Consider the following 18,435-nt stretch of genomic DNA (forward strand, 5'->3'; position numbering starts at 1 on the left):
ATGGGTTCAAGGTATGTACTCGAGGGATATTTATAGGCTCTGACTCCGCCCCCAGAACTGTCTTCAAAGGAGTTCAAGTGACGTTATCGCCGAACGTCGTGACATTCAAAGGACAGTCTATTATGATGTCATTTTGTACCAGAATGGGTTCAATTTGATATTGTGTCTTTGCAAGTTTGTTCAACTTGCATTGCGATTTCTTTTTTTAGCAGACTTTAGCGATCCTTCTACTTGGGCTGTCTTCAAGTTTAAGGTATCTGTCGTTTCCCACCGTATCCCGCCCCGATCGATCCATTTATGTACGAGCCCATCCGCCCCCGGATCCGTTCATCGGGGCTCATCGCTACTGTTGTAGTCACTTGTCCGGAGCTAACAACAGCTGTTGAGCTGACTATTAAGCTAACATTATGCCCGCTAGTGTTACGTGTCCTACAAGTCACACTTTTTCTGTGATAAACAGTTGAATTAAATTCTTACAGCGTATGAGAGGTTGGCAGCGTCAAAACATTAGCAATAGGTGACAATAACGAGTGCTGGAGGATTTATTTAGTTATTTATTTAGATCCATTTCTTCAGTATAAGAAGCCATACTATCAGAACACCGCAATACAGATACAACTAATAGGCTACTTATTCTGCAGAAAAACTTTCACCATTTGTGCTTAAGAGTATATGAATTTATATGACTACTGCTTATGTTGAAGATTAAGCTCAGTTTTAATATTTCATGTCATTCTATAATGATCATAGCGTATGCAGAGATGACACATATTTGTCCATTTTAATATTCAGCTGAGCATGAATGGAATGTCAGAGTGGTGTCTGACAGTATATATGTATGTTATTATAATGAACACAGTGTATATATGTATGAATGTTTGATTCAAAGATAAGATTAGACATTTAAAATAAATGAATAACAAACAAAAATCTAGCAGGTTGAGCACTGTGTGAAGCAGGAAACATTCAAGCAGATGAAAAATATATTAAATGAAAATACTGAGCTTATCGTTGATCAGCTTGGATTGTGTAGATCACAAATCTTTTGGTCTGAATCTTTTTTTATTTAATTCTTATAATATCCATCGTGACTCTCTTTTTCATCAGTGGAACTCTGTCCCAGTCTGCTCCACCACCGGGAGATTCTCCGCTGTCCACGATGTCTTCACTGTGGATGCCATGTTTGTGTCTTATCTATCGTAGGTCCTGCAGGGAAATGGTGTGACTATGTCTCTCATCATACCGTCCCTCATTGGACTTGATAAAACCTTGGAGAATTGTGTCACCAACTACACCCACTTCTGCAAGGCCCTGCGCACAGGCCTCTACACACACTTCCAGCCAGTGATTCACCAGAAGGACATGATACTAGCTGCTGTGCTGGATCCTAGGATCAAACTGCAGGTACCAAATTAGGCCAGAAGCATAGCGGACTTCTGTAGATTTATATTTAACTGAATATGCGTGTTGAGTAGATATAGGAAAAAAATGTGTGTACATTTAAAACAACCATTTTTTTTGCAGCCGTTTTCTGATGACAACCAGGATGAACAGAATGATTTCCTAACACCTCCGTCAAAATCTGAGGCTCGCAGCATTGTTGAGTCCACATTAGAAAACATGGAAGCCTCAACATTTCCTACTGTTGAGGCAGAGAAAGATCAGACAGGCAGTGGGCTGGAGCACGATGTGAAAGAAGAAAGCCAGACAGATGGCGTGATGGACACTTGTGCTGGCAGCTCAGACAACAACTGTCCTGAAATCAGTGAAAACGACCTCAAGAGGAAGTCCATCTTCAACTTCCTTCAGCCGCCTGCAAAGACTCTAAAGATGTCAGAGTTCGACGTGTACCTGTCTGAACCGCTGTGGGAAAGCAACTCTACTCTTCAGTACTGGAAATGTGCTTCTCGATTCCCGAAGCTCCAAGGCCTCGCCAAGAAGCTGCTGGCGGTGCCCGCCACATCTGGAGGTTTTGACCGTTTCAGTCCGATGGCTGCGTGCATTGTGAAAGCAAAAAGGAACCGCTTGCCACCTCACACCACAGAGAGACTGCTACTATACAAAAACTCTGTAAAAGTGAAGACTGTTAAAAAGCCCAGTCGGGCTGCTAAACACTGATGGATAACAGCTGAGTGTGGCAGAGGTTTCACAGCATTAAACAGAAACTCTGCCTCTACTTTTAAAAACTGTGCCATACGCTAAGAAGGAGGGTGAACTGCTAATACCTCTTATATTGTAGCAAATGAATCAGCTGACTCTTTCTTCCTAGAACGCATTTGCTGGTCTGCATTAAAAAAACAAAACAACAAGTCCTGTGTTACAGCTGGTTTCATCAGTTTGTTAAAAGGACGCATTCTGGTCAATGATCCTCACAGCTTCATACCTGCAGCAGCGATAGAGATGCACACTGTCTCTGCGTGCTGTACGGTGCTGCTCAGAGTTGTACTTTGTCCCTTCCACACATGATTCAAGTCAGAGCTCTCTACTGGATTGGGAAATGGCAAATTAGAAATGGAGTCGGTGAATGAATGGCATCTGATTCACTTCAAACCAAAATGAGTTCAGCTTGTATCGTTCTTTTGCAGAATTTCATGTTTTCTGACTGCAACTTTTGTTAAGACAGTAATAAAATGTCAAATCAGAGGTTGAATGCTTATTTATTTCCACTATGCACTGATAAATGAGATATTTGCTGCCAAACGTGATGGAACAGTAGATCTTTATATTGAATTTGGCTATTCAGTCCCTCCACCCCAAAAGTCATTTATATTTTATAGTCAAATGAGAAATCCACTGTACATTTCTTTCAGGCATTACAGTTTTGTTTCATTCATTCTAACGTGAAATACAACAGTGTCAGCATCTTTTCAGCTTTTTATCAGACTTGTCTTTCACCATTTTCAAATAGCCTAATCAATAATTCATGTACTTTCATAGATGCTGTTGTTTTCCTCAAAACCATAGATTTTTAAAAAGAAAACATTTTGCTTGGATAAACTATAATGTCTGATGGAAGTTGATGGAAAAGCTTCATTTAGTTTGGCTTTGTCAGGTAGGCTGATGTTGGCATTGAATGACAGCTACCTGATTTTACTGCGGTAAAGACCGATAATGTGTTGAAAATTAAAACCAGTGTTATGAGTGCTGTGATCTCCTCTGAGAAGCATTCAAAAAGTTTTTGCTTGCATTAAACATTGGAGTATGTATCAGCTGTGTTATCAAGAAACTGAGATATCTGCTAGAAACTGGAATATTGGAATATGTCTGATATTAAAGACAGTTTGCGACTGAAGAAAACTGTGAGAACATTTTTTTTAATCCTCTCATTGATTCATCTTCAGTTGAAACTGCGTCAAATCAGCTGCCAATAAGTAATTTAAATGCATTCTATTTTATTTTAGTGTTATTATTCATTTATATTTTATTGCGTCATTGTAGTGCATTTTACTTGTTTTAGTTGCATTCTAGTTTGTAAAGCAAGTTGTGCAGCATGGGCTGTTGGAAATGTGCTCGATCAATAAACCTGACCTTGACCATGTGTGGAGGGAGCCAGAAACATGCTGCTGTTTGCACATATTTAATAATGGGCTCTGCAGAGGAGCTAAAGAAGAGTCCAGCATGTTGCTCTGACTGTGTAACTCCTAAAGGTACAGTAACGGCAACATTGCCTAGTGACTGATCAGGCCAGTAACATTTCTGTTTCTCATATAAACCATCTCAGTGACTTCAGCAGAGATATTTTGTTAGTCAGGGTAAATACAAGGATTAGCTACCGAACATGTGCTTTTGCTCAATGTCTGACTGCGAGTGACTGAGAATGTGTTTACTTTAAAAAATGAAATATGTATTTGGCCACAGTAACTAAAGGTTCGCTAACTAAAAACTAACTAAAATGTAGCTTTAAAAATAGCTGAGAACAGCCTATTTTAATAACCTCACTCCACTTCCTGCCACTGTACAAAAATGAAGCCAAAATTCCCTTTTCATGGGGACTGCCATCACTTTGTATTTTTGAAGCCAGTGTGTGCGTAGTAGTGAATAAAAGCAGATCAAAAGTACTCAAATACAACCACTTGTACACATCAAAAGAAAAATTCAGTTCACATCAATTTTATTTGTGCCAATTTTAAAACTTTAGGGTAACATCCCTACAATAACGCAGAGATTGTAGGGATGTTAACTTGCAATATTATATAATATTGCAAGTTAACATCCCTACAATAATGCAGAGAAAACCCAACAATCCGAAGATCCCCTATGAGCAAGCACTTGGCGACAGTGGGAAGGAAAAACTCCCTTTTAATAGGAAGAAACCTTCAGTAGAACCAGGCTCAGTGAGGGGCGGCCATCTACCTCGACCGGTTGGGGGTGATGAAGCGACATAGATGAAATGCATGTCACTTCCTCACACATGCAGAGATGTCCTTATTGTCTTACATTTATGATGTTATAGCAAATACAGCCTCTCCTGGGTTACGGATGTAATATACCCTCAGGATGGGCGGGTATTAAATTTTTTTCTGATATTGTCTCTTTGTGATTTATTTTGACTTTGGAAACAAAGAAATAGATATTTTTTTAACCAGCTTAAAAGCTGATTATTTCTTTGGAGTCAGTGTGAGAACTGGTAGGAGGATTTTTTAGATGTGGTTGGGTTTGGCTGAAGGCCGGCGCTTGAGTAGTTTTGTAGCAGGATTGTATACTCTACGTAGAGTTGACTGGGAAATAAGTTCAGGTGAATGGGGATGAAACATTTCTTCTTCTGCCTTGGGAGTAACAGTGGACTTGAGGTTGAGTGAGCTCCTAGACTCAGACTGCTTCTTTGAGTTGTCTACAGTTTTAGACCGGGCCCTAGTGGAAATAGGAGGTAGCAGGCCATGCACTGCTTTTAGCTTACTGTCATATGTGGTAAGCTTGTTACCAGTTTTACCCTTAAGGTCTCTAATTTCTTTCTGTTGTTCTTTCAGCTCATTGTCGCCTTTGGATGGAAAGTATTCCACATTACTCAGGTCAAATCTCACCTTTTTCCGGGCTATTTGTTCATCCCCATCCTTTCTTTGCTGCTCTGGGGAGGCTTTTTTCTCGACTTGCACAGTGTGGCCGAGTGTGTCATAAAGTCCCTTCAGCTGTTGAGCAGTTTTCAGACGGGCTATGTTATTTTTTTGGGATGAAATTTTCTTCCCAGGTTCCTGCGTCTCATTTTCAAATATAATTATTTGCTTAGTTTTATCCTCAAGGCAGTTTTCCAGACGGTCGATAGTAAAACGTTGCCTTGCCAGCTCCTTTATCTGACTTTCAGATTCCAGGACTTTAGCTTTTAACTCTTTCCTCAACGTTATGTTGTTACATTCCTTCTCCCTTTGACGTACTTTCAGTTCATCATTTTTCTTTGTCAGTTGGTTTTTCTCATCTATTGCCCAGCGCTTTCCCGCTTTATACTCCTCATTTTGTCTTTGACACTTTTTAAGTTCAGCCTGTAGTTTCTCTTTTTCTTCTTCCACACTTTTAACTTTCTGTTGACGGCAGTACACCTCCCCAGGTAGTGTAAGAAGCTCGTCTATCCTTCTTTCAAGGAAGTCATTACGATGAATGTACTTCTCATTGTTCTGAATCTCAGTCTGAAGCTGCTCATTTTGTTTCTGCAGTTCTTTAAGTGTTTCATTTTTTTCCTCAGTCGTCTTGCTTAGCTTCATCTTGAGTTCTTGTTTTTCCTGCTCATTTTTGATTTTAAGGACAACCAGAGATTCCACCTCCTTTTCTTTCTTGTCCCGCATCGTTTTTTCAGTGGCACACTTATTTTCAAGGTGTTTGATTGCCTTATGAAGAGCCCGAATTTTTGCCTCATATTTGTTTGTGAGATCTACATTCTGTGACTCTGCGGACCTTAGCTGGGATTTGGTTTCCTCTGTCATCTTCGCAACCAGTTCCTGCTCTTCTTTCAAAGATGCCTCAAGACTTGAAATCTTACAATTCTTTTCATCGATTTCCTCCAACTGAAGCTTTTCAGCTTGTTTGTACTTTTCTATCTCATTTCTGAGCACCTGCATTTCTTTGGACTCCTCTTTCATCTTTGCAACCAGTCCCTGCTCTTCTTTCAAAGATGCCTCAAGACTTGAAATCCTACAATTCTTTTCTTGGATTTCCTCAAGCTGAAGTTTTTTAGCTTGTTTGTAATTTTCTTGGATTTCCTCAAGCTGAAGTTTTTTAGCTTGTTTGTAATTTTCTATCTCATTTCTGAGCATCTGTATATCAAAGTAGCTTAGGGAGCTCATTTTGAAATGAATGTATTTAGTTTAGTTTATACGACGTGTTATTCTGTGTTTGAAAAATGATCTACTCAATGAGACAAAGTGTTCGCAAGTGGAAACTGTTAGTTCAGAACTATAGCGATCTATGGGTTCAAGGTATGTACTCGAGGGATATTTATAGGCTCTGACTCCGCCCCCAGAACTGTCTTCAAAGGAGTTCAAGTGACGTTATCGCCGAACGTCGTGACATTCAAAGGACAGTCTATTATGATGTCATTTTGTACCAGAATGGGTTCAATTTGATATTGTGTCTTTGCAAGTTTGTTCAACTTGCATTGCGATTTCTTTTTTTAGCAGACTTTAGCGATCCTTCTACTTGGGCTGTCTTCAAGTTTAAGGTATCTGTCGTTTCCCACCGTATCCCGCCCCGATCGATCCATTTATGTACGAGCCCATCCGCCCCCGGATCCGTTCATCGGGGCTCATCGCTACTGTTGTAGTCACTTGTCCGGAGCTAACAACAGCTGTTGAGCTGACTATTAAGCTAACATTATGCCCGCTAGTGTTACGTGTCCTACAAGTCACACTTTTTCTGTGATAAACAGTTGAATTAAATTCTTACAGCGTATGAGAGGTTGGCAGCGTCAAAACATTAGCAATAGGTGACAATAACGAGTGCTGGAGGATTTATTTAGTTATTTATTTAGATCCATTTCTTCAGTATAAGAAGCCATACTATCAGAACACCGCAATACAGATACAACTAATAGGCTACTTATTCTGCAGAAAAACTTTCACCATTTGTGCTTAAGAGTATATGAATTTATATGACTACTGCTTATGTTGAAGATTAAGCTCAGTTTTAATATTTCATGTCATTCTATAATGATCATAGCGTATGCAGAGATGACACATATTTGTCCATTTTAATATTCAGCTGAGCATGAATGGAATGTCAGAGTGGTGTCTGACAGTATATATGTATGTTATTATAATGAACACAGTGTATATATGTATGAATGTTTGATTCAAAGATAAGATTAGACATTTAAAATAAATGAATAACAAACAAAAATCTAGCAGGTTGAGCACTGTGTGAAGCAGGAAACATTCAAGCAGATGAAAAATATATTAAATGAAAATACTGAGCTTATCGTTGATCAGCTTGGATTGTGTAGATCACAAATCTTTTGGTCTGAATCTTTTTTTATTTAATTCTTATAATATCCATCGTGACTCTCTTTTTCATCAGTGGAACTCTGTCCCAGTCTGCTCCACCACCGGGAGATTCTCCGCTGTCCACGATGTCTTCACTGTGGATGCCATGTTTGTGTCTTATCTATCGTAGGTCCTGCAGGGAAATGGTGTGACTATGTCTCTCATCATACCGTCCCTCATTGGACTTGATAAAACCTTGGAGAATTGTGTCACCAACTACACCCACTTCTGCAAGGCCCTGCGCACAGGCCTCTACACACACTTCCAGCCAGTGATTCACCAGAAGGACATGATACTAGCTGCTGTGCTGGATCCTAGGATCAAACTGCAGGTACCAAATTAGGCCAGAAGCATAGCGGACTTCTGTAGATTTATATTTAACTGAATATGCGTGTTGAGTAGATATAGGAAAAAAATGTGTGTACATTTAAAACAACCATTTTTTTTGCAGCCGTTTTCTGATGACAACCAGGATGAACAGAATGATTTCCTAACACCTCCGTCAAAATCTGAGGCTCGCAGCATTGTTGAGTCCACATTAGAAAACATGGAAGCCTCAACATTTCCTACTGTTGAGGCAGAGAAAGATCAGACAGGCAGTGGGCTGGAGCACGATGTGAAAGAAGAAAGCCAGACAGATGGCGTGATGGACACTTGTGCTGGCAGCTCAGACAACAACTGTCCTGAAATCAGTGAAAACGACCTCAAGAGGAAGTCCATCTTCAACTTCCTTCAGCCGCCTGCAAAGACTCTAAAGATGTCAGAGTTCGACGTGTACCTGTCTGAACCGCTGTGGGAAAGCAACTCTACTCTTCAGTACTGGAAATGTGCTTCTCGATTCCCGAAGCTCCAAGGCCTCGCCAAGAAGCTGCTGGCGGTGCCCGCCACATCTGGAGGTTTTGACCGTTTCAGTCCGATGGCTGCGTGCATTGTGAAAGCAAAAAGGAACCGCTTGCCACCTCACCCCACAGAGAGACTGCTACTATACAAAAACTCTGTAAAAGTGAAGACTGTTAAAAAGCCCAGTCGGGCTGCTAAACACTGATGGATAACAGCTGAGTGTGGCAGAGGTTTCACAGCATTAAACAGAAACTCTGCCTCTACTTTTAAAAACTGTGCCATACGCTAAGAAGGAGGGTGAACTGCTAATACCTCTTATATTGTAGCAAATGAATCAGCTGACTCTTTCTTCCTAGAACGCATTTGCTGGTCTGCATTAAAAAAACAAAACAACAAGTCCTGTGTTACAGCTGGTTTCATCAGTTTGTTAAAAGGACGCATTCTGGTCAATGATCCTCACAGCTTCATACCTGCAGCAGCGATAGAGATGCACACTGTCTCTGCGTGCTGTACGGTGCTGCTCAGAGTTGTACTTTGTCCCTTCCACACATGATTCAAGTCAGAGCTCTCTACTGGATTGGGAAATGGCAAATTAGAAATGGAGTCGGTGAATGAATGGCATCTGATTCACTTCAAACCAAAATGAGTTCAGCTTGTATCGTTCTTTTGCAGAATTTCATGTTTTCTGACTGCAACTTTTGTTAAGACAGTAATAAAATGTCAAATCAGAGGTTGAATGCTTATTTATTTCCACTATGCACTGATAAATGAGATATTTGCTGCCAAACGTGATGGAACAGTAGATCTTTATATTGAATTTGGCTATTCAGTCCCTCCACCCCAAAAGTCATTTATATTTTATAGTCAAATGAGAAATCCACTGTACATTTCTTTCAGGCATTACAGTTTTGTTTCATTCATTCTAACGTGAAATACAACAGTGTCAGCATCTTTTCAGCTTTTTATCAGACTTGTCTTTCACCATTTTCAAATAGCCTAATCAATAATTCATGTACTTTCATAGATGCTGTTGTTTTCCTCAAAACCATAGATTTTTAAAAAGAAAACATTTTGCTTGGATAAACTATAATGTCTGATGGAAGTTGATGGAAAAGCTTCATTTAGTTTGGCTTTGTCAGGTAGGCTGATGTTGGCATTGAATGACAGCTACCTGATTTTACTGCGGTAAAGACCGATAATGTGTTGAAAATTAAAACCAGTGTTATGAGTGCTGTGATCTCCTCTGAGAAGCATTCAAAAAGTTTTTGCTTGCATTAAACATTGGAGTATGTATCAGCTGTGTTATCAAGAAACTGAGATATCTGCTAGAAACTGGAATATTGGAATATGTCTGATATTAAAGACAGTTTGCGACTGAAGAAAACTGTGAGAACATTTTTTTTAATCCTCTCATTGATTCATCTTCATTTGAAACTGCGTCAAATCAGCTGCCAATAAGTAATTTAAATGCATTCTATTTTATTTTAGTGTTATTATTCATTTATATTTTATTGCGTCATTGTAGTGCATTTTACTTGTTTTAGTTGCATTCTAGTTTGTAAAGCAAGTTGTGCAGCATGGGCTGTTGGAAATGTGCTCGATCAATAAACCTGACCTTGACCATGTGTGGAGGGAGCCAGAAACATGCTGCTGTTTGCACATATTTAATAATGGGCTCTGCAGAGGAGCTAAAGAAGAGTCCAGCATGTTGCTCTGACTGTGTAACTCCTAAAGGTACAGTAACGGCAACATTGCCTAGTGACTGATCAGGCCAGTAACATTTCTGTTTCTCATATAAACCATCTCAGTGACTTCAGCAGAGATATTTTGTTAGTCAGGGTAAATACAAGGATTAGCTACCGAACATGTGCTTTTGCTCAATGTCTGACTGCGAGTGACTGAGAATGTGTTTACTTTAAAAAATGAAATATGTATTTGGCCACAGTAACTAAAGGTTCGCTAACTAAAAACTAACTAAAATGTAGCTTTAAAAATAGCTGAGAACAGCCTATTTTAATAACCTCACTCCACTTCCTGCCACTGTACAAAAATGAAGCCAAAATTCCCTTTTCATGGGGACTGCCATCACTTTGTATTTTTGAAGCCAGTGTGTGCGTAGTAGTGAATAAAAGCAGATCAAAAGTACTCAAATACAACCACTTGTACACATCAAAAGAAAAATTCAGTTCACATCAATTTTATTTGTGCCAATTTTAAAACTTTAGGGTAACATCCCTACAATAACGCAGAGATTGTAGGGATGTTAACTTGCAATATTATATAATATTGCAAGTTAACATCCCTACAATAATGCAGAGAAAACCCAACAATCCGAAGATCCCCTATGAGCAAGCACTTGGCGACAGTGGGAAGGAAAAACTCCCTTTTAATAGGAAGAAACCTTCAGTAGAACCAGGCTCAGTGAGGGGCGGCCATCTACCTCGACCGGTTGGGGGTGATGAAGCGACATAGATGAAATGCATGTCACTTCCTCACACATGCAGAGATGTCCTTATTGTCTTACATTTATGATGTTATAGCAAATACAGCCTCTCCTGGGTTACGGATGTAATATACCCTCAGGATGGGCGGGTATTAAATTTTTTTCTGATATTGTCTCTTTGTGATTTATTTTGACTTTGGAAACAAAGAAATAGATATTTTTTAACCAGCTTAAAAGCTGATTATTTCTTTGGAGTCAGTGTGAGAACTGGTAGGAGGATTTTTTAGATGTGGTTGGGTTTGGCTGAAGGCCGGCGCTTGAGTAGTTTTGTAGCAGGATTGTATACTCTACGTAGAGTTGACTGGGAAGTAAGTTCAGGTGAATGGGGATGAAACATTTCTTCTTCTGCCTTGGGAGTAACAGTGGACTTGAGGTTGAGTGAGCTCCTAGACTCAGACTGCTTCTTTGAGTTGTCTACAGTTTTAGACCGGGCCCTAGTGGAAATAGGAGGTAGCAGGCCATGCACTGCTTTTAGCTTACTGTCATATGTGGTAAGCTTGTTACCCTTTTTACCCTTAAGGTCTCTAATTTCTTTCTGTTGTTCTTTCAGCTCATTGTCGCCTTTGGATGGAAAGTATTCCACATTACTCAGGTCAAATCTCACCTTTTTCCGGGCTATTTGTTCATCCCCATCCTTTCTTTGCTGCTCTGGGGAGGCTTTTTTCTCGACTTGCACAGTGTGGCCGAGTGTGTCATAAAGTCCCTTCAGCTGTTGAGCAGTTTTCAGACGGGCTATGTTATTTTTTTGGGATGAAATTTTCTTCCCCACACTTTTAACTTTCTGTTGACGGCAGTACACCTCCCCAGGTAGTGTAAGAAGCTCGTCTATCCTTCTTTCAAGGAAGTCATTACGATGAATGTACTTCTCATTGTTCTGAATCTCAGTCTGAAGCTGCTCATTTTGTTTCTGCAGTTCTTTAAGTGTTTCATTTTTTTCCTCAGTCGTCTTGCTTAGCTTCATCTTGAGTTCTTGTTTTTCCTGCTCATGTTTGATTTTAAGGACAACCAGAGATTCCACCTCCTTTTCTTTCTTGTCCCGCATCGTTTTTTCAGTGGCACACTTATTTTCAAGGTGTTTGATTGCCTTATGAAGAGCCCGAATTTTTGCCTCATATTTGTTTGTGAGATCTACATTCTGTGACTCTGCGGACCTTAGCTGGGATTTGGTTTCCTCTGTCATCTTCGCAACCAGTTCCTGCTCTTCTTTCAAAGATGCCTCAAGACTTGAAATCTTAGAATTCTTTTCATCGATTTCCTCCAACTGAAGCTTTTCAGCTTGTTTGTACTTTTCTATCTCATTTCTGAGCACCTGCATTTCTTTGGACTCCTCTTTCATCTTTGCAACCAGTCCCTGCTCTTCTTTCAAAGATGCCTCAAGACTTGAAATCCTACAATTCTTTTCTTGGATTTCCTCAAGCTGAAGTTTTTTAGCTTGTTTGTAATTTTCTATCTCATTTCTGAGCATCTGCATATCAAAGTAGCTTAGGGAGCTCATTTTGAAATGAATGTATTTAGTTTAGTTTATACGACGTGTTATTCTGTGTTTGAAAAATGATCTACTCAATGAGACAAAGTGTTCGCAAGTGGAAACTGTTAGTTCAGAACTATAGCGATCTATGGGTTCAAGGTATGTACTCGAGGGATATTTATAGGCTCTGACTCCGCCCCCAGAACTGTCTTCAAAGGAGTTCAAGTGACGTTATCGCCGAACGTCGTGACATTCAAAGGACAGTCTATTATGATGTCATTTTGTACCAGAATGGGTTAAATTTGATATTGTGTCTTTGCAAGTTTGTTCAACTTGCATTGCGATTTCTTTTTTTAGCAGACTTTAGCGATCCTTCTACTTGGGCTGTCTTCAAGTTTAAGGTATCTGTCGTTTCCCACCGTATCCCGCCCCGATCGATCCATTTATGTACGAGCCCATCCGCCCCCGGATCCGTTCATCGGGGCTCATCGCTACTGTTGTAGTCACTTGTCCGGAGCTAACAACAGCTGTTGAGCTGACTATTAAGCTAACATTATGCCCGCTAGTGTTACGTGTCCTACAAGTCACACTTTTTCTGTGATAAACAGTTGAATTAAATTCTTACAGCGTATGAGAGGTTGGCAGCGTCAAAACATTAGCAATAGGTGACAATAACGAGTGCTGGAGGATTTATTTAGTTATTTATTTAGATCCATTTCTTCAGTATAAGAAGCCATACTATCAGAACACCGCAATACAGATACAACTAATAGGCTACTTATTCTGCAGAAAAACTTTCACCATTTGTGCTTAAGAGTATATGAATTTATATGACTACTGCTTATGTTGAAGATTAAGCTCAGTTTTAATATTTCATGTCATTCTATAATGATCATAGCGTATGCAGAGATGACACATATTTGTCCATTTTAATATTCAGCTGAGCATGAATGGAATGTCAGAGTGGTGTCTGACAGTATATATGTATGTTATTATAATGAACACAGTGTATATATGTATGAATGTTTGATTCAAAGATAAGATTAGACATTTAAAATAAATGAATAACAAACAAAAATCTAGCAGGTTGAGCACTGTGTGAAGCAGGAAACATTCAAGCAGATGAAAAATATATTAAATGAAAATACTGAGCTTATCGTTGATCAGCTTGGATTGTGTAGATCACAAATCTTTTGGTCTGAATCTTTTTTTATTTAATTCTTATAATATCCATCGTGACTCTCTTTTTCATCAGTGGAACTCTGTCCCAGTCTGCTCCACCACCGGGAGATTCTCCGCTGTCCACGATGTCTTCACTGTGGATGCCATGTTTGTGTCTTATCTATCGTAGGTCCTGCAGGGAAATGGTGTGACTATGTCTCTCATCATACCGTCCCTCATTGGACTTGATAAAACCTTGGAGAATTGTGTCACCAACTACACCCACTTCTGCAAGGCCCTGCGCACAGGCCTCTACACACACTTCCAGCCAGTGATTCACCAGAAGGACATGATACTAGCTGCTGTGCTGGATCCTAGGATCAAACTGCAGGTACCAAATTAGGCCAGAAGCATAGCGGACTTCTGTAGATTTATATTTAACTGAATATGCGTGTTGAGTAGATATAGGAAAAAAATGTGTGTACATTTAAAACAACCATTTTTTTTGCAGCCGTTTTCTGATGACAACCAGGATGAACAGAATGATTTCCTAACACCTCCGTCAAAATCTGAGGCTCGCAGCATTGTTGAGTCCACATTAGAAAACATGGAAGCCTCAACATTTCCTACTGTTGAGGCAGAGAAAGATCAGACAGGCAGTGGGCTGGAGCACGATGTGAAAGAAGAAAGCCAGACAGATGGCGTGATGGACACTTGTGCTGGCAGCTCAGACAACAACTGTCCTGAAATCAGTGAAAACGACCTCAAGAGGAAGTCCATCTTCAACTTCCTTCAGCCGCCTGCAAAGACTCTAAAGATGTCAGAGTTCGACGTGTACCTGTCTGAACCGCTGTGGGAAAGCAACTCTACTCTTCAGTACTGGAAATGTGCTTCTCGATTCCCGAAGCTCCAAGGCCTCGCCAAGAAGCTGCTGGCGGTGCCCGCCACATCTGGAGGTTTTGACCGTTTCAGTCCGATGGCTGCGTGCATTGTGAAAGCAAAAAGGAACCGCTTGCCACCTCACACCACAGAGAGACTGCTACTATACAAAAACTCTGTAAAAGTGAAGACTGTTAAAAAGCCCAGTCGGGCTGCTAAACACTGATGGATAACAGCTGAGTGTGGCAGAGGTTTCACAGCATTAAACAGAAACTCTGCCTCTACTTTTAAAAACTGTGCCATACGCTAAGAAGGAGGGTGAACTGCTAATACCTCTTATATTGTAGCAAATGAATCAGCTGACTCTTTCTTCCTAGAACGCATTTGCTGGTCTGCATTAAAAAAACAAAACAACAAGTCCTGTGTTACAGCTGGTTTCATCAGTTTGTTAAAAGGACGCATTCTGGTCAATGATCCTCACAGCTTCATACCTGCAGCAGCGATAGAGATGCACACTGTCTCTGCGTGCTGTACGGTGCTGCTCAGAGTTGTACTTTGTCCCTTCCACACATGATTCAAGTCAGAGCTCTCTACTGGATTGGGAAATGGCAAATTAGAAATGGAGTCGGTGAATGAATGGCATCTGATTCACTTCAAACCAAAATGAGTTCAGCTTGTATCGTTCTTTTGCAGAATTTCATGTTTTCTGACTGCAACTTTTGTTAAGACAGTAATAAAATGTCAAATCAGAGGTTGAATGCTTATTTATTTCCACTATGCACTGATAAATGAGATATTTGCTGCCAAACGTGATGGAACAGTAGATCTTTATATTGAATTTGGCTATTCAGTCCCTCCACCCCAAAAGTCATTTATATTTTATAGTCAAATGAGAAATCCACTGTACATTTCTTTCAGGCATTACAGTTTTGTTTCATTCATTCTAACGTGAAATACAACAGTGTCAGCATCTTTTCAGCTTTTTATCAGACTTGTCTTTCACCATTTTCAAATAGCCTAATCAATAATTCATGTACTTTCATAGATGCTGTTGTTTTCCTCAAAACCATAGATTTTTAAAAAGAAAACATTTTGCTTGGATAAACTATAATGTCTGATGGAAGCTGATGGAAAAGCTTCATTTAGTTTGGCTTTGTCAGGTAGGCTGATGTTGGCATTGAATGACAGCTACCTGATTTTACTGCGGTAAAGACCGATAATGTGTTGAAAATTAAAACCAGTGTTATGAGTGCTGTGATCTCCTCTGAGAAGCATTCAAAAAGTTTTTGCTTGCATTAAACATTGGAGTATGTATCAGCTGTGTTATCAAGAAACTGAGATATCTGCTAGAAACTGGAATATTGGAATATGTCTGATATTAAAGACAGTTTGCGACTGAAGAAAACTGTGAGAACATTTTTTTTAATCCTCTCATTGATTCATCTTCAGTTGAAACTGCGTCAAATCAGCTGCCAATAAGTAATTTAAATGCATTCTATTTTATTTTAGTGTTATTATTCATTTATATTTTATTGCGTCATTGTAGTGCATTTTACTTGTTTTAGTTGCATTCTAGTTTGTAAAGCAAGTTGTGCAGCATGGGCTGTTGGAAATGTGCTCGATCAATAAACCTGACCTTGACCATGTGTGGAGGGAGCCAGAAACATGCTGCTGTTTGCACATATTTAATAATGGGCTCTGCAGAGGAGCTAAAGAAGAGTCCAGCATGTTGCTCTGACTGTGTAACTCCTAAAGGTACAGTAACGGCAACATTGCCTAGTGACTGATCAGGCCAGTAACATTTCTGTTTCTCATATAAACCATCTCAGTGACTTCAGCAGAGATATTTTGTTAGTCAGGGTAAATACAAGGATTAGCTACCGAACATGTGCTTTTGCTCAATGTCTGACTGCGAGTGACTGAGAATGTGTTTACTTTAAAAAATGAAATATGTATTTGGCCACAGTAACTAAAGGTTCGCTAACTAAAAACTAACTAAAATGTAGCTTTAAAAATAGCTGAGAACAGCCTATTTTAATAACCTCACTCCACTTCCTGCCACTGTACAAAAATGAAGCCAAAATTCCCTTTTCATGGGGACTGCCATCACTTTGTATTTTTGAAGCCAGTGTGTGCGTAGTAGTGAATAAAAGCAGATCAAAAGTACTCAAATACAACCACTTGTACACATCAAAAGAAAAATTCAGTTCACATCAATTTTATTTGTGCCAATTTTAAAACTTTAGGGTAACATCCCTACAATAACGCAGAGATTGTAGGGATGTTAACTTGCAATATTATATAATATTGCAAGTTAACATCCCTACAATAATGCAGAGAAAACCCAACAATCCGAAGATCCCCTATGAGCAAGCACTTGGCGACAGTGGGAAGGAAAAACTCCCTTTTAATAGGAAGAAACCTTCAGTAGAACCAGGCTCAGTGAGGGGCGGCCATCTACCTCGACCGGTTGGGGGTGATGAAGCGACATAGATGAAATGCATGTCACTTCCTCACACATGCAGAGATGTCCTTATTGTCTTACATTTATGATGTTATAGCAAATACAGCCTCTCCTGGGTTACGGATGTAATATACCCTCAGGATGGGCGGGTATTAAATTTTTTTCTGATATTGTCTCTTTGTGATTTATTTTGACTTTGGAAACAAAGAAATAGATATTTTTTAACCAGCTTAAAAGCTGATTATTTCTTTGGAGTCAGTGTGAGAACTGGTAGGAGGATTTTTTAGATGTGGTTGGGTTTGGCTGAAGGCCGGCGCTTGAGTAGTTTTGTAGCAGGATTGTATACTCTACGTAGAGTTGACTGGGAAGTAAGTTCAGGTGAATGGGGATGAAACATTTCTTCTTCTGCCTTGGGAGTAACAGTGGACTTGAGGTTGAGTGAGCTCCTAGACTCAGACTGCTTCTTTGAGTTGTCTACAGTTTTAGACCGGGCCCTAGTGGAAATAGGAGGTAGCAGGCCATGCACTGCTTTTAGCTTACTGTCATATGTGGTAAGCTTGTTACCAGTTTTACCCTTAAGGTCTCTAATTTCTTTCTGTTGTTCTTTCAGCTCATTGTCGCCTTTGGATGGAAAGTATTCCACATTACTCAGGTCAAATCTCACCTTTTTCCGGGCTATTTGTTCATCCCCATCCTTTCTTTGCTGCTCTGGGGAGGCTTTTTTCTCGACTTGCACAGTGTGGCCGAGTGTGTCATAAAGTCCCTTCAGCTGTTGAGCAGTTTTCAGACGGGCTATGTTATTTTTTTGGGATGAAATTTTCTTCCCCACACTTTTAACTTTCTGTTGACGGCAGTACACCTCCCCAGGTAGTGTAAGAAGCTCGTCTATCCTTCTTTCAAGGAAGTCATTACGATGAATGTACTTCTCATTGTTCTGAATCTCAGTCTGAAGCTGCTCATTTTGTTTCTGCAGTTCTTTAAGTGTTTCATTTTTTTCCTCAGTCGTCTTGCTTAGCTTCATCTTGAGTTCTTGTTTTTCCTGCTCATGTTTGATTTTAAGGACAACCAGAGATTCCACCTCCTTTTCTTTCTTGTCCCGCATCGTTTTTTCAGTGGCACACTTATTTTCAAGGTGTTTGATTGCCTTATGAAGAGCCCGAATTTTTGCCTCATATTTGTTTGTGAGATCTACATTCTGTGACTCTGCGGACCTTAGCTGGGATTTGGTTTCCTCTGTCATCTTCGCAACCAGTTCCTGCTCTTCTTTCAAAGATGCCTCAAGACTTGAAATCTTAGAATTCTTTTCATCGATTTCCTCCAACTGAAGCTTTTCAGCTTGTTTGTACTTTTCTATCTCATTTCTGAGCACCTGCATTTCTTTGGACTCCTCTTTCATCTTTGCAACCAGTCCCTGCTCTTCTTTCAAAGATGCCTCAAGACTTGAAATCCTACAATTCTTTTCTTGGATTTCCTCAAGCTGAAGTTTTTTAGCTTGTTTGTAATTTTCTATCTCATTTCTGAGCATCTGCATATCAAAGTAGCTTAGGGAGCTCATTTTGAAATGAATGTATTTAGTTTAGTTTATACGACGTGTTATTCTGTGTTTGAAAAATGATCTACTCAATGAGACAAAGTGTTCGCAAGTGGAAACTGT

General features: G+C 39.8%; 5 protein-coding genes across 5 annotated transcripts; 3 read left to right on the forward strand and 2 right to left on the reverse strand.

Annotated features, from left to right (window-relative positions):
* Positions 1–1,227: 1,227 nt before the first annotated feature.
* On the forward strand, positions 1,228–2,118 carry LOC147305080 (uncharacterized). The gene is made up of 2 exons (XM_086278972.1): positions 1,228–1,404; positions 1,525–2,118. Exons 1-2 carry the CDS (start codon positions 1,228–1,230, stop codon positions 2,116–2,118), a joined length of 771 nt encoding a protein of 256 aa, XP_086135098.1.
* A 2,452-nt stretch (positions 2,119–4,570) lies between these two features.
* LOC147305081 (uncharacterized) lies at positions 4,571–6,272 on the reverse strand. The gene has a single exon (XM_086278050.1). It carries the CDS (start codon positions 6,270–6,272, stop codon positions 4,641–4,643), a length of 1,632 nt encoding a protein of 543 aa, XP_086134176.1. The 3' UTR covers positions 4,571–4,640.
* Positions 6,273–7,620: 1,348 nt separating this feature from the next.
* Positions 7,621–8,511, forward strand: LOC147305082 (uncharacterized). Its single transcript, XM_086278968.1, has 2 exons — positions 7,621–7,797; positions 7,918–8,511. Exons 1-2 carry the CDS (start codon positions 7,621–7,623, stop codon positions 8,509–8,511), a joined length of 771 nt encoding a protein of 256 aa, XP_086135094.1.
* A 2,088-nt stretch (positions 8,512–10,599) lies between these two features.
* LOC147305083 (uncharacterized) lies at positions 10,600–18,413 on the reverse strand. The gene is made up of 2 exons (XM_086277932.1): positions 17,128–18,413; positions 10,600–12,274 (listed from the first exon to the last, which is right to left on the reverse strand). Exons 1-2 carry the CDS (start codon positions 18,334–18,336, stop codon positions 11,033–11,035), a joined length of 2,451 nt encoding a protein of 816 aa, XP_086134058.1. The 5' UTR covers positions 18,337–18,413; the 3' UTR covers positions 10,600–11,032.
* Positions 13,653–14,543, forward strand: LOC147305084 (uncharacterized). Its single transcript, XM_086277185.1, has 2 exons — positions 13,653–13,829; positions 13,950–14,543. The coding sequence occupies exons 1-2, from the start codon at positions 13,653–13,655 to the stop codon at positions 14,541–14,543; spliced, it is 771 nt and encodes a 256-aa protein (XP_086133311.1).
* Positions 18,414–18,435: the final 22 nt, after the last annotated feature.

This window comes from Aulonocara sp. 'chitande type north' Nkhata Bay, linkage group LG20 (assembly GCF_057382095.1).
Source record: "Aulonocara sp. 'chitande type north' Nkhata Bay isolate Kocher_YH1m ecotype deep benthic linkage group LG20, A_spYH_male_GT1.1, whole genome shotgun sequence".
Taxonomy (NCBI): Eukaryota; Metazoa; Chordata; class Actinopteri; order Cichliformes; family Cichlidae; genus Aulonocara; species Aulonocara sp. 'chitande type north' Nkhata Bay.